Here is a 15,843-nt window from a genome sequence, read left to right as displayed (position 1 = left end):
ACTGCTGGTGGGCACCGCAGTGCATACTTGCCTACCGGACCCTCTCCATGAGGGAGAAAATGCTCTGTTCCTGGACTTCCCTGGTAATGTATGATTGCTGTCACCTGTGAGGAAACGCCTTTCTTATCAATAAACTAGCTCACCACAGGTGATGTCAATCATACATTATTAGGGAAGCCCAGGAACAGAACATTTTCTCCCTCATGGAGAGGATCAGGTAGGCAAGTATGCCGCAGTGTAAATGGTGTAAATCCCGGATCCGACCGATTTGGATCCTTCATCCAAATGCCGGGTCAGATCCAGGATTTTTGGTGTAAAAGGGGTTTAATTAAATCTGGGGCCAGTTTGCCACTAGTCTTATGGAATGGAATGTACTAAATGCATGTTTGAGTTTCCATTTAACAATTAACACAATATGGTGATAAAAATATTTTTAAATAGGACAGACAGAAGTGTATGTGTTGCCCATCGCATCCAATAAATATAATTTTATAGAATGTACAAGATAAATTATAGCCAGACTTAGTTGCTATCAGCAACAGCTCAAGTTATTTGCTTCACAAAGATTGATACACTTTAATTTGGTAGTTTATGTTACCTATGCAAAAATATGCACTTTAGCTCAAACAAGTGAGCAGAAAAAGAGACTCTGTCATTACCAATATCAACCTCAATGTCACCCAATATGGCGCTTGAATAATTACGTCGAACTATTTACTTATCCGTTTGGCATATATGTCCCCATATAATAACTACTAGGTCTCTGGAAATACTATACTATCGTAATGGGAAACCAATAAGATACAGTATACAACAGTCAATGAGTACAATAAAGTGTATTTTAAGCACGCATGCGCAGTATCTGCGTTGCACTCAGGACGCACCTTGCGTGTCATTATCCAAGCAAGCCGTCTCCTGCTCAGGTTGCCCTCTGTAGTGCCTGACTAGTTAGATGACACCTTTTAAGGGAAAAAAAATGAACACTAGTTGGCTTATTACCATCTGTAAATTATCACCTTTCTGTAAATTGTGAATCAAAGTATATATTTTTTGTCCTATAGGTGAACAAATGTCTTGTTTTGAGGCATGCTGTAGACACGAGAAAGGGGACCTAGTAGTTCTATCCCGTAGCTAGGAAGAGGCGGAGAGACGGGGGAGTAGGAGGAGAATCATGGCGGAGGTGAGGGTTCTGTATGCAATATGGCCTATGTCTATCTTTTATTTTTATTTTTTTCAGCGTCTAGAAATCGCTATGCACTCCACAGCTGAAGTAGCACACGCGTAGTAAGCTTATACATGCACAGTGTATAACAGTGTAGTGTGTGTCCCTACTCATCATTGTTATTACTGTACTATACGTATACAATATTAGTTCATAGCCATATCCACTGATGCATTGCATGCTTCCTGTGGGCTCTTTATGGCACATTCATCCCTGTCCTTAATAACAGTAAACATATTGGACAATAACCAGTACGGTATGGTTGGTATGAGCAGATTAGTGCTGGTTTTACAGATCCCCAAGGAAAATGGATCTGTGGTATCTGTTATTATCATCTAGCATGTCTCTACAGATTTTAACCCTTGTGGCTCCTAATAAAATATTAATCTCCATGCAGGGGAATGTGTACTGGCCACACAGAAACCCACTAAAAACATACGCACACACTTATGTGACTATCATGCGTAGGCTGTATTTTTTTATGTAAATCCAATATTTGGCTTTTTTAATCCTTTATCCTGTTCAGAAATCTTTTTATTATGTATGCAACAGCTGACCTCTGAATACAGTATGAAAAATCATTAGAGTGGCTTGTTCAATGACAGCTAGCAGTTGAACCGGAATTGTATTCCCTCTGTCGCAAGGAAGCATTTGATTAGATTCCAGTAACTTTGGGACACACTTATAAAGATTTTTGAAGTGATAAAGTGGAAGGTGATAAGGCACCAGCCATTTACCTGTAATTTTTCAAACCCAGCCTGTAACATGGCAGTTAGGAGCTGATTGGGTGGTGCGTTATCACCTTCCACTTAATTTCTTCTCCAGGCATAATACGTCTGCCTTTGTCCAGTATTTTTGAAGTTCTAATGTTTATATTGCTCTATATGTATTGTAAGAAATACATATATGTTACATACTAATACTGTGAAAACCAAAATAATAGTGTGAAGGGGATATATTTTTATAGCCAAAATGATCCCTGCATTCTAAGGAAGCCCAGGTTTTCCAATTGGGGCTGCATGTCACTACTAAAACTGTAGAACATGTAGATATTTCCTATATTTTCATCTGTGTGAAATCTTGTCATTACATTGTGCAAAAGATGTGGATGCAACATCCTCTGTCTGCAGTGTAATGGGGAGGTAATGTTTTTCGCTTCAGCTTTTTAATAATACAAAGTAAGCTGAATAGTGTGTTTTTAGATTATCTCCATGATGCAGTGTTCATTTTAGCAACTTGCGTCTTTCAAAACATGTGCAGTTCATCATTCTTGCCTAGGGTCTCACTCTCTGCTGCAGTGCTTCTAGCAAAAGTCTGGTCTGCATATCGGTGCTGAAATACAGACCACATTGTGCTAGAAGCAACACAGCAGAGAGCGATATCCCAGGCTGGGAAGAGAAACTGCATGGGGTTTAAAAGGTTCAGGGTGCTAGAATGAACACTAATGATGTATATCTGTACATTTCAGTTTTGGGTATATAGTCCTTTCCATTTTTCTTTCAGGCAGAGATTGTGGAAGGATGCAGACTGCCTGTTCTTCGCAAGAACCAAGACAATGAAGTGGAGTGGCGTAAGTGTTCCACATATTCTTGTATATTCAAAAATGAATGCAGTGCATGTTCTGTCCTTTGTCTAAAGGTCTGTAGACACTGTACAATCCCCGCCGCTGCATGCACAGATGACAATGGGTGTCATTGACGACCCGCAGAAGCACGCATCAGCCATGTGGCAGATAATACACACTGGGTGATATAATGGACAATATTGCTCCGAAGTGCCAAATGAGCGATATCACCTATTATATCACTCAGTGTGTACGGGGCTTATGTCATAGAAATTAGTCTTTAGAAGTGTTGTACATGAGTTTTCATTAACGGTATTATAAGTGATTATGTATAAATGGAACATATTTTTGTCTGTTTTAATTACTGTATATACTCGAGTATAAGCCGAGGCACCTAATTTCACAACAAAAAAACTGGGAAAACTTATTGACTCCAGTGGGACCCTCGCTCTATAAGCCGAGAGGGGGCTTTTTCAGCATAAAAAATGTTCTGAAAAAAGTAGGCTTATACTTGAGTATATATGGTATGCAACGTTAGATAAATATCCAATTTGAGAACTGTTTTTGTTTCCTGGCAAATTATTTAAAATGCTTGAGTATAATAACCTATGGAAGGGATTTCCTCCTTTGAATGGAAACCTAGAGATAAGTGCTGAGTTTGCTATGTCTTAATTCTCTCAATTCTGTTACAGCACTGGCAGAAATATTGAGTGTCAAAGACCTTACTGGGAAGAAACTCTTCTATGTTCACTACATTGACTGTAAGTAAGACCAGTGCTTTCTAAGGTGAAAATAACTGGGCACATTGAATGGGGAATACACTGCTCTACAACGCTGTATTGTGTAAAGAAAATAAGCTGGTGTCTGACTTTAGATCCTTTTTTTTTCTCTATTATTATGTGCAGTTAACAAAAGATTAGATGAATGGGTCACCCATGATCGTTTAGATTTAAAGAAGATTCAGTTTCCCAAAAAAGAGGCAAAAACCCCAACAAAAAATGGACTTTCTGGCTCCAGACCCAGCTCTCCAGAGCGAGAGGTGGTGAGTAATCTGAGAATACCCAGTTCACCGGAGAGAGAAGTGGTGAGTAATTTGAAAGTATATAGTATGTTTGGAAGCCATATATGTTTCGCTCACCTCGTCTGTAAATCAACAGCCGGAATTCAATTTCTGGCTGTTGCGTTTCCCGGAAAGTGGGCGTGTCGGCAAAACCGGCTGTGACTTTGACAATCCGTCAAAACGGGTTGGATCTGTTTTGTCGGAATCTGCCTTTATGTTAACGGAAACGGCAGCCAAGATTGAATACCCCCTTAAAGCGGAAATAATTGAAAAAGCAAAACAATGTAGTTTTTGCTTTTTTTTTTAATTGTTGGCACTTTAAATCTAAAGCCATGGTCATCAACATCGCAGGGAGTCACAGAACTTTCAACCTGTTATATATATACTCCTTGACTGCAGAACTGTGTTTATTGGTGGATTTATAAACTAGGATGTAACTAGTATGACAGCAGTTTATCTTAAAGATGTGTGTGGCTTCAGGTGTCTGTAAAGGAGTAACCCACAAATACTGAGACTTTACCTTCCTAATGAAGCTGCATTAGAATACCAGTTTAACACTGCAAAACGTAACTTACCTATATGCATTTATATATGGTTTGGAGAGCATTTAAAATGTTTATTTTAACTTACCTACAGTTTTTATAATTATTCCTGCGATTTACTAATACTGTCAAATTAATCAATTGGTGGCGGTATAATGCATGTAAATTAATTATAACATAATGTTGGTATATTGATAGAAATTCTGTACCATACCAACCAGCTACTTATAATGATTTAGTAACGACAGATCCGACATAGTCATATAATATGGGTGTAATGTTATCCATACAACTACAAAAGTAACTATACAAACCTTGAAAGCCTCAATCCCAAATTTAGGGGGATATTCAATCGCCGTCGAGCATCTCCCGTGGGGGAGATGCTCGACGGGCCCTATTCAATGCTGTCTTCCCCGACAGCATTGAACAGGGTTTCCTGGCAGAACGAGCCCGACATCTCTAGCTGTCGGGCTCGTTCTGCCGAGAACAGCCGGGATGTGACGAGCTGCCGGCTGCATCTCGTCACTTCCCGGCCGCAACTCGCGGCCACGCCCCCTTCTCGTCCCGCTGCAGGCGGAACATTGAATCCCGCCTGCATGTTCTCGGTCGAGCTGACCGAGAACGGGACTGGGTCACGGCGGGCGATCAAGCTCGTCTGCCGTGACCCAAAGATTGAATACCCCCCTTAGGCTGGATGTATGAGAAATGATATGTAGCTAGCTATCTGACCGGTTACAAGTGCATACCTTCTTGTCAATGCAGGGGGGCGATAGGAGGATGCCATGCTGCATTCTGGTTGGCTAAGAAGCACACAAATTGGGCATACGCACTGCCCAATTTGCCCATAAATGACAAATCAGGACGATATTGGCCTAGTATATACTCTGCCTTACTCTCAACACATTAATCTGTAAAGGTTACATTGTTTATAGCTTGAATGAAACTGGTGTAAACATATTATTTTTAATTGGCAAATTAATTGCACACTGTCATATGAAATGGAATCTTTCCTTCCTTTTAGGTGTTCAAACTTCGTAATGTGTCAGTAAATGTAAAAACAACCTTAGAATTGTTAAGAAAGGTTTATGCAGAATTTCTGGTGTAACTTTTTAATCTATTTTATTTGAAATCCAAAAATATACTGGTAGGCTAATTGGCTCCTAACAAATTGACCCTAGAATGCAGTGGTTTTCAACCTCAGTCCTCAAGACCGCACACAGTTCACATTTTGTAGGTCACCCAGCATGTGCACAGGTGCACTCAGTACACACTGACATAGTTTAAAAGACCCAAAGGTGGAGCTAATTATTTCACTTGTGATCCTGTGTGGAGACCTGGAAAACATGCACTGTGTGGGGGTACTGAAGACCGAGGTTGAGAACCATTGCTAGAATGTCTGTGTGCGCATGTACATGTGGTAGGGAATATAGATTGTAAGCTCCACTGGGGCAGGGACTGATGTGAATGTTCAAATATTCTCTGTAAAGCGCTGCTGAATATGTATGTGCTATATAAGAAACTGTTAATAAATAATACAATGTTGTTTTACATACTAAGAATTGTTTAAACACCTTTTATAAATGAGTAAATGTAGTGCAATACACAAATTTGCTCCCCCCCCCCGCTCTGATTTATGACCATAGTAGTTGCGTATTAACAAAACGTGCAGCTGTGAAAGCCCCTCTCATTATGCACTCGTTTTTTTTTTTACATAGTGTTTATTTTGTTTTAATTTCTTAATTCTAAACTCAATTTAGTCATTCATAAAGACACAGGCAGATTCTGTATGAACCTCTGAATTGGCGTGTGGCGAGTTATAAGTGTATAATGCAAATCACACAGCGGAGAAGTAGCTCTCCCATTGTAATAAGCCTGTGTCATTCCTCTTTCACAGAGGAAGATTCCTGAACTCATTCTACCTCCAGTTGCAGCCCCTGCGGGAGGAGGAAAATCTCTCCCTGTTCCAGTAAGATTGTCTCCCATATATACGTTCCTGTCTGTCCCCCCTGCTTTCAGTATTCTTCATACAGTGAATTTCCCCTGCTAATTTCTCAACAAAGTCTCTGCTTGCCACTTCTTTTAAGCAGAAGCGAAAAGTTGAAGTCGTATCGCCTGCAACTCCGGTCCCTCCAGCACCTGAGACCACGCAAGCCTCGGTCTTCCCGCAGGTAAAACATAGGTTGTTGCAGGGTTTAACACTGTTCCATTTGTCATCTCTAAACAGATCACTTGTAGAATTATGTAACGCATAGTCTAAGGTTAATTTAACAATCCGTCACTATTCCAAAGTTGTGACTGCAATATGCATGCACAAAGAGAGCTGTGTATCTGTGTAGGAAGTCTCCAGTACATTCTCTCTCTGTCACAGAAGTCACTTGGCTTATTATGGTATGTAGACTGTGTTCTGCAGTCTGGTACTTGTAGGTTACAGCACTGTCCATAACATAAAGTATAAATGCAGGTGTCGCATAAACATTAGGGCAAAAATGTACTAAGATGTTGAAGTACGGCCAATGCCAGGTACGACTGCATACGACCGGCATTGGACATATTTTCTGCAAAATACAATTTGTAAATAGGGAAGATTTAATAATCTGTTGTATTTACGGGATTCGTATTTCCCGATGGTGTGGACTGCTGTATCTTTTTCAATTTGTATTTGGGGGCCATATGTACGGCCGCAAAATACAAATACGAATTGGCGGCCTGCACGGATCAGTCAAATCTGTGCAATCTGCCGTGTGGGGAAAAAATGGCTGTAACCAGCCCTGGGTTCAAAGAGCTGGTCTTGGTGGCCATTGGGTTGATTGTACTGTGTAAAAATACAATCAATATCTATTTGGTTCTGCTTTGCAACTAGGAGTCCCGGAAACCCTTCCCTGCATGCTGGGACTTGGAGAACCACAAGTCCCAGCATGCAATGCATTAATGGGCCCGCTGGGACTCTTGGATCAACAACAAAACCAATAGCCCAATAATCACACACACACACACACACCTGAAGTAAAACTTTATTAGGTATTTGGCACCCCCTATTTCCATCGCAGGGCATTGTACAACCACAAAATCGCGTTGCATCGTGTGCGATATGGTCGCATGCAATGAGACGCGATTATACCCGATTTTTAATTGTACAGGCACCCAGATGCCTGATTCCTAAGTTAAATGCCCCCCCAGACCAGATTTTAGATTGTACACCCACCTTGATGGGTAATGACTATGTTCAAATGCCCCCCCATTGTTAATGCCACCCCACTATCAATGCCAACCCGAAGCGTGGCGAGCTTTTCATAACCCACTATCCACGTTGGCGTGGAGTTGATTTTATATAGTGTGGCGAGCGCACCGAGCCCGAAGCGTGGCGAGCGGACGCGTAATACTTGTGAAGTAATGCACGCCACCTCGCGGGGCTCGCTGCGCTCGCCACACTATGTAAAATCAACTCCATGCCGACGTGGATAGTGGGGGTATGAAAAGGCCGGAGGACTCGTACCGCTGCGCTCGCCTTGCTTTGGGTTGGCGTTGATAGTGGGGTGGTGTTAACAATGGGGGGGGCATTTAACATCCGGGTGGGGATACAATTAAAAATCGGGTCTGGGTGGGCATTTAACATGGAAATCGCGTTGCATCGCATGCCATTATAATGGCATGCGATGTGACGCGATATTAAAATTGTACACTCATCACGGGGAAAGGCTCAAATTGGGTCCATCGCATACCATAATTAGTGGTGTGCGATGCGACGTGATGGGCGCCGTGATAATACACAAGTACCCTTTATTACATGCAGAGTCCATACATACAGTACTCACCTACCTTGATCCGAAGGATCAGTCCACTTAGAATCCAGTAGAATATCCACGGGGTACCTGCGGAAGGAAATTATATTCACCAGCTCCTCTGGCAAAGATCGCCTCCTCTTCCTTCCAAGTAGCAAAATCCGGGGTACCTCTAGTCATTTTGTCCCCCGTATTTTGGGAACCAGAGCTGGCTCTTGAGCCTTCAGTTTGACCTGTGAATTTTTACAACCAGGAGGCTGGTAAGGCCATAGGGGGGACCCATTTTTTTATTTATTATTTGTATATTATACTTTTCCATGCTGAAGCCTGCACGGATCTGACTGATCTATGCAGGCTTCTGCCAAATACTTCTGAAAAATAAGGAGTATTTTTCAGTCGTATTTTTAAGTCAATTTTTGGCCGTATTTTGCATATGGCCGGTTACTAAAATAGGAGTCACTATTCGACTGAATGGTTATACGTTCTCTTTTGATGGCATATACATTTGTGTTCCTGATTGGGAATACAAATACACCTGGAATACGAATAGTAAATTAGAAAAATATGAGTTACAGCTGTACAAAGCAACAAATGGCTACGAATAGGCGTATTCGTAGCCATTTCAGCTTAGTAAATTTCCCCACTGAGTAATTACATTGAAGCATTGGAAAAAGTAAAATAAAACAAAACATTCTAAATTCCACATGAACTGTTTGTTACATGGTTATAGGTGTATTAACACCGAATGTGGAGAATATTGTGGGTTCCACTTTAAACTGTCAATTAAGCACTGTGGAGTAGGAGGACCAAGTAGAAGACAGTCTATTTTGATTTTGGCCAGGGCTGTAAGAAGCACCAGAGAGCATCTAGAGCAGCCTCGGGGCAGGGAGGGAACACATTTCTACATAATGATATTGCAGCTTTAGGCTTCTGTTTCTTTTTAGTTGTATTTAGGTTATGAATTATATGATGTGATTTATAACAAAAAAATGTATGTCATAAAAACCAGGACTGCTAGAAAGTTGTGGCTAATTTTATTGTGGGTGTTTCTCTGTAGAACGGAGCGGCCCGCAGGCCAAGTGCACCTGCTGTTCCTCCTGGACGGAAGCGGAAATCTAACTGCCTGAGTGCAGATGAGGTAAGGAGGCTCGCTAGCTATTTACCTGATTAGTCTTGTAGCACTGAACACAGTAGTAGTTCTTACATAAGATTCATCCCGCCTACCATAATACATGCTGTGATTGGAAGGTATTGGCCTTTAATCCATCAAATCTCAGATGTAACTTTTATTTTTCCTTCTTCCTCTGATGCCGTTAAACCTAGACTATGTCTTGAGCAAAGTGTAAATATATTGTCATGTTGTGTGTATTTCTTGGTATTGTGTGTATTTATCAATACACTGAAATGGATTGAAAGCCAGTGAATGGCATCCTTATTATTTTTTTGTTAGCCATTGTATTTATCTATTAATTAAGGGCTAAACATACAAAATATTTGTACTCCTAGTATTTTGCTTAGGTCCTTCTAAAGAGGATAGTAAGTCTCCATAAAGAGCCCTTGTGGTATAGATGCCCTTAATTGTCTTCTTTCCCATAATGCTATTCCTTCTTCTTTTTTTTATTCTTATGTGATGAGTTGGGGGAGTTGTCACTAGAGACATGACAAGGTCAGCAAAGGACTGGTGACGACAGTGGTACTATATCTATCATAAGTGTAGTGTAACGCCCAAATGATGTATTTTGTTTAAATGCACACCTATTTCCTTTAAGGGGTACCTAATACCCATCACCAAGGTGTGCCCCACCACCCCATTTAGTGCAGGTGAAATGGATATATCTTGATGACTCAAGCAACTGTCATCTGTATATTTAATCCTGAAAACATGCAATGTCCATGCGTATATATGAAACTTTTTTTCCTTTTGTGTGACTAGAGATGTGACAACTGTCATTTTGCACTTTTTAAGTAGTTTGACCAAATCTACCTCATTGCCTTCCATCACCTATACTTTCAGGATTCTCAGGACAGTTCAGATGGAATCCCTTCTGCTCCTCGAATGACTGGCAGTTTGGTGTCTGACCGTAGCCACGATGATATCATTACCCGCATGAAAAACATTGAATGCATTGAGCTGGGCCGTCACCGCCTCAAGCCATGGTACTTCTCTCCATACCCGCAAGAGCTGACGGTGTTACCTGTCCTATACTTATGTGAATTCTGCCTCAAGTATCTTAAGAGTCTGAAATGTCTACAGAGACACCTGGTACGTGCGATTTGCACTCTACAAAGATATACATTAATTATGTGCATAGGTTAGAACAGATTGGTGATAATCTGGTTTTCTTCCCAGACTAAATGTAATTTACGGCATCCCCCAGGAAATGAAATTTACAGGAAAGGGACTATATCGTTCTTTGAAATAGATGGACGCAAAAATAAGGTAAGTGCAGGCACACACCAAGAGAATGTAAGAGGAGCTTACATGAGCAAATGTACAGTATGGCACCTCATTATGTGCTGGTTTTATTAAGGGCATCTAAAGCATAGAGGGAGAATCGCAGTGAGTCTGTCATGGATTCATCTCCAAGGTTACACGGTGAGATAAAGGGGCATATTCAATCTTGGCCGAGTTTTTCACCAAGTGAAAAAAATAGAAATAAAGATTTGCCTTTTAGCATTCCATCGCGAATTCACCAAAACCACGCAGCAATTTTGCCGAAAGAAATCAGCACTGTGATCAAAATCCCACCATTAACTGAAAATTAAAACCCATCAGATATTGGGACTATATGACTATGAAATATTTCACAATGAATGGCCACACAATGTCTGGGTTGCTTCTCTGGGCAGTCAACATTTCCCTATTCTTCTGTGAAGGAAATGGAGGTCTGCCAAAGCATCACATACACTGCCAGATGTGGCCAATGATTGGATGAGTCGGGCTGCCAGGTGTGGCCATACTATGCATTTATAGGCCGGATTTTTCTGATAATCTACAGGTTGGGAACAATTGTTTGTGATCACGGTAGAGCAGGGCGCAGGTGTACAGGGGCAACATGATGTTGGCGGGATGGAGCAAAGGATGTGATGATCTTTTAGTCTTCTGATACCCAAAAGAGGAATTGGTTGGTGTCCAAGCAGGTTATTGCTAGGTGGGTTATTTAGTTCATGTAAACCTGACAAATGACCTATTGGGTTGTACAGCTGTGCAGGGTGGTCTTTGTTTTACAGACTCAATGATGCTAGTTTTGGGTGGAAGGTCAGCAGCTGTCTCATCTTCCAGTGTCTACAAAGAGGATGATGGAAAAATACTTTGCATCGTTTTGCTGTGGGCTCCCCCTTTTACATTTGGTTTTCTTTCTTAAATTTTACTCATTTCAAAGTTTGTTTGATGCAGAGCTTGGATTTTTATCTTTCATCCGGTTCCTCCTTGCTCCTGTTCTTTAAGGCTTGGTTAAAAAGAGAACTAGCTCCCCAGCAGGATGTGGCGATAGACAGGTAGTTGTCTTCCGCTAATATCTATGCACCCAAACTCCAGCCACTCTACCCTCTTGTTCCAGTGTCCACAAACGGATTAGAGACGAGGATATAACAGTTAAACAATGTATTAAATAATTGAGTATTATATCTTTCTTTTCAGAGTTACTCTCAGAATTTATGCCTCCTGGCCAAATGCTTTCTGGACCACAAGACGTTATACTATGATACAGATCCTTTCCTATTTTACATCATGACTGAGTATGATTCCAAGGGGTTCCACATTGTTGGCTATTTTTCCAAGGTGAGTCACTTTCCTTCTGTGCAACTTTAATGATTAACTACATAATGCATTTCTGGGATTTCTAATCATATAACCCCCCCCCCCCCCACCACCACATCACTAGATAGTCATGAATTGCAGTAAACCTTCATTGTACGTCTTTATAATGGTTACAAGTAAGTTTGTAAGGCTTCCCCAATGTTAGGTGGTAGCTGTTTCCTTAATTCTGATCGTTCCCATAGGTATAGATGTTTGTTAACAATGGAATGGAAGACAGTGCCCTCTAGTGTAGTAATAAATAGTACATATCTAGTAATCGTGTCTCAACAAAGAGCACACAGGGCAGGGATTAAATTCAAATGGAAATAAACTCCAGTAATAGTTACCAGGATTTACTTTATTTTGACCCAATGGCCCAGTGTGTACTCCACTTTTCACCCTGCATTTCAGATGATTTTTACCAGTAAGAGAACTTATGTAATATGTGTCCTTTTTAAAGGTATATTCGGGTATGTGAGCATTTTACTTCTTGATACGAATTGTGTAATAGTCAATATTCTTTAAAAAAAAAAATAGATATTTGCTATTACATTTATAGTATAATATGGTAAAATTAAAGGTTCTTGTTTCCTAGCACGGCACCACCGATTTTGATTGTATCCATCGGGTCGGAAAAATCGGGTTGATCGCATTGCATGCCAACCAAATCGCATGCAATGCGATCGACCCGATTTTTACATTGGAATCAATGTAAAATGGTCCCTGAGACACCCCCCCCCCCCCCCCCATTGTTAACGCCACCCCACTATTGACGCCAACCCGAAGCATGGTGAGCGCAACGAGCCCTTGAGGGGCGGCGGTACGCGTCCTCCGACCTTTTCATACCCCTACTATCCACGTCGGCGTGGAGTTGATTTTATATAGTGTGGCGAGCGCACGCGGATACCTTCTCAGGTATCCGCGTCCCCTCGCGGGCTTCACAGGTATCCGCGTCCCCTCGCGGGGCTCGCTGCGCTCGCCACACTATATAGAATCAACTCCACGCCGACGTGGATAGTAGGGGTATGAAAAGGTCGGAGGACGCGTACCGCTGCGCACGCCACGCTTCGGATTGGCGTCAATAGTGGGGTGGCGTTAACAATGGAGGGGGGGGGGCATTAAACATACTTTTTTACCATATTCAATGTGAAATGGGCCATATTGGCCCATTTCACATTGTCACCTATGTAAAATCGGGTTGATCGCATCGCAGGCCATTATAATGGCCCGCGATCAACCCGATTTTCACTTTAAAAATAATTTTACATTGTTCCCTATGGGAAAATCGCGTTGATCGCGTCTGTCGCATCGCGGCCCCTTATTAGGGGCCGCGATGGACGCGATCAACCCGATTTTGTCTTTCACATTAGCTGGTGATTGACACAAAATCGGGTCCGTCGCGTTGATTGTATGCCTTAAGTGCCTTAAACTTAAGGCATACAATCAACGAGATGGGCGCCGTGCTAGGAAACAAGTACCAAATTAAATATTCTGAAACTCTTCTGCTTCTCTTTTGCATGCACAGGAGAAGGAGTCAACAGAGGATTATAACGTTGCTTGTATCCTGACCTTACCACCTTATCAAAGAAGAGGATATGGCAAACTTCTTATTGAATTCAGTAAGTTAGCTGCTAGGCTCTTGCAACTCATACAGTATGTGTGATACTACCTTTCGTGTCCCTGACTGTCCGATCAACTGCTGTTTCCTATTAGGTTACGAGCTGTCTAAGGTGGAGGGGAAGACTGGTACACCAGAAAAGCCTCTCTCAGATCTGGGTCTTCTCTCCTACCGAAGTTACTGGTCACAGACTATCTTGGAGATTCTAATGGAACTGAAGACAGAGACTGGAGAGAGACCACAGATCACCATTAAGTAAGATGCAAAGGGTTGTTATGGTAAAAAGCCATAGGGAGCAATTACACATGGCTGAAGTGTGAGAATGCAGGCATTCACTGTTAATAGTGAACACGTGGGCAGTGTGTGCAGGGGTGCTTATTCTGACTTTTATATCCCCAGTGAAATTAGTGAGATTACCAGCATTAAGAAGGAAGATGTCATCTCTACATTGCAGTACCTAAACCTCATCAACTACTACAAGGTATTCATCTTCAAGATGGAAACTACCCAGCTGTCACTGTTCCGTCCCAACTTATGCATGCAGTAGTATTAGAACATTAAGATTACCATGCGGTTTTAAAATATTTGGTGCTTCTCTTCTAGGGGCAGTATATCCTCACACTCTCAGAAGACATTGTTGAAGGTCACGAAAGGGCAATGCTGAAAAGGCTTCTTAGAATAGACTCCAAATGTCTGCACTTTACACCCAAGGACTGGAGTAAAAGAGGGAAGTGGTAGGATGCAAACGAAATATCAAGGAGGACTGCAAACTATTAAAATGGATGAGTTTAACAGATGGTATTATTATTATTGGACTCGTCTGAACATTTCCTATCAGTCAGAACAATTATGATGCTTGGTTGTCACTGTGGATGGGGAACGCAACTGATTTCTCTTCTTGGACGTATTGGCAAAGATTGTCTTTATGTAGAAGTGGTAATGTATTGAATAGAGCCGGTAATTGCGATTTGAAGAAGAGTATTTGATTGTTACAATGTGCCACCTTGAGCTGGGACGTATATGAGATGCTTCCTGGAGATTGCATTCCAGAACTACTATTATCAAGGGACAAATTTTAAACAGTCAACCAACTATTTTATAAGTGGCTAGTAGAAATACCCTTGGTTACTGTTGTCTGCTACAGTTTCCGCTATCAGTGAAAAATTTGGTTGTAATGGGAAAATTCTACCAGCTACAGCTATCAAGTCGGGTGAATTGAAGGAGCACTGACCCGTAAAATGACTCCATGGCAGAGTACAGCAGTGGAGGAACACTTAATACTGCTGCTCAGTGTGAGGGTTGTGTAAGACTACGTGATATTTGTATAATATGTTGTAAATAGTGTTTCATACCATATGTACAAAGCATTTTATTGCTAATAGATTATTTCCACTCCATACGTGTTTTAGCTATTATGTATTCTGTTATAATGTATTTAGTTGGAAGTTTTAGCAATTATAGACTATATCTGCTATTACAGTCTAAGGGGTGTGGGGGGTATATTCAATCTGTGCCGCTATTTCTGCCGGCGGAAATAGCGGCACTCGCGTATTCAATGCTGCAGTTACTAATAGTATTGCAGTCAGATCTGTTTTTAAGGTCTGATCTGTTTCAAATTCATGTCTGGTTTTCAACAATCCGTAGCTGTTTCCGACACTCGACAGCTGGAACATTGAATTCAGACTGTCGAGTTATTATCGGATTAGACGAAAACAGCCCGGGGTTCTGACTGTAGGAATCCTGGATTGTATACAATCCTAATTTTGATCTACAGTAAGTACAATGAGCTGTTTCTAGTTTGTTTTGGTTTCAAATTTTCTACCCTGTGTGTTTGGAATACTGTGTGATTTTACTCCTGCCCACTTTCTCATACTGTTCATAAAAGTTATATAAAATAACTTACCTTCATGCCAAATGATCGTCTTTAATAATAAAGTCTAATATGTAGAATTTATATCATTTAGATTAAGGCTGTGCCACCTTCAGGACAAGGGAAGTGTAGGATGAGGTGAGCACTAAAGGTTGATTTCTCTTTCGTCCATCCCGGTGACACAGCTAACCTTGGGATGTAGGAGGGTCTGCAGGAGCCAAGGCACCTATGCTGAAAAGCTTTCCACTGGACGCAGGCTTCCTTCTGCATCCCATCATGCTCCAGTTCGTTTTAGGTGCCCACAGGAGTGGGTGCTATGCTGATCGGCTGCTGCAGCCGACTTTTTTTCTGGATTTTTGACTAGAATAGCTAGGTTTTTTATTGTTTTA

General features: G+C 41.4%; 1 protein-coding gene across 1 annotated transcript; it reads left to right on the top strand.

The window, feature by feature from the left end:
• The first annotated feature begins 1,065 nt into the window (after window positions 1–1,065).
• KAT5 (lysine acetyltransferase 5) lies at window positions 1,066–15,499 on the top strand. The gene is made up of 14 exons (XM_083165438.1): window positions 1,066–1,180; window positions 2,726–2,792; window positions 3,479–3,547; window positions 3,692–3,870; window positions 6,283–6,354; window positions 6,476–6,556; window positions 9,225–9,305; window positions 10,182–10,430; window positions 10,518–10,607; window positions 11,808–11,948; window positions 13,492–13,585; window positions 13,680–13,839; window positions 13,984–14,065; window positions 14,188–15,499. Exons 1-14 carry the CDS (start codon window positions 1,172–1,174, stop codon window positions 14,320–14,322), a joined length of 1,509 nt encoding a protein of 502 aa, XP_083021564.1. The 5' UTR covers window positions 1,066–1,171; the 3' UTR covers window positions 14,323–15,499.
• Window positions 15,500–15,843: the final 344 nt, after the last annotated feature.

This window comes from Crinia signifera, chromosome 11 (genome assembly GCF_055691185.1).
Source record: "Crinia signifera chromosome 11, ASM5569118v1, whole genome shotgun sequence".
NCBI classification, from domain to species: domain Eukaryota; kingdom Metazoa; phylum Chordata; class Amphibia; order Anura; family Myobatrachidae; genus Crinia; species Crinia signifera.
Note: the sequence above shows the minus strand (reverse complement) of the source record. Positions and strands in the feature narration are given on the sequence as shown.

Coding starts and splice junctions, on each gene's coding strand:
- KAT5 (XM_083165438.1), top strand. Junction 2,793..3,478: donor AGACAATGAAGTGGAGTGGC/GTAAGTGTTCCA, acceptor ATTCTGTTACAG/CACTGGCAGAAATATTGAGT. Junction 6,557..9,224: donor AAGCCTCGGTCTTCCCGCAG/GTAAAACATAGG, acceptor GTTTCTCTGTAG/AACGGAGCGGCCCGCAGGCC.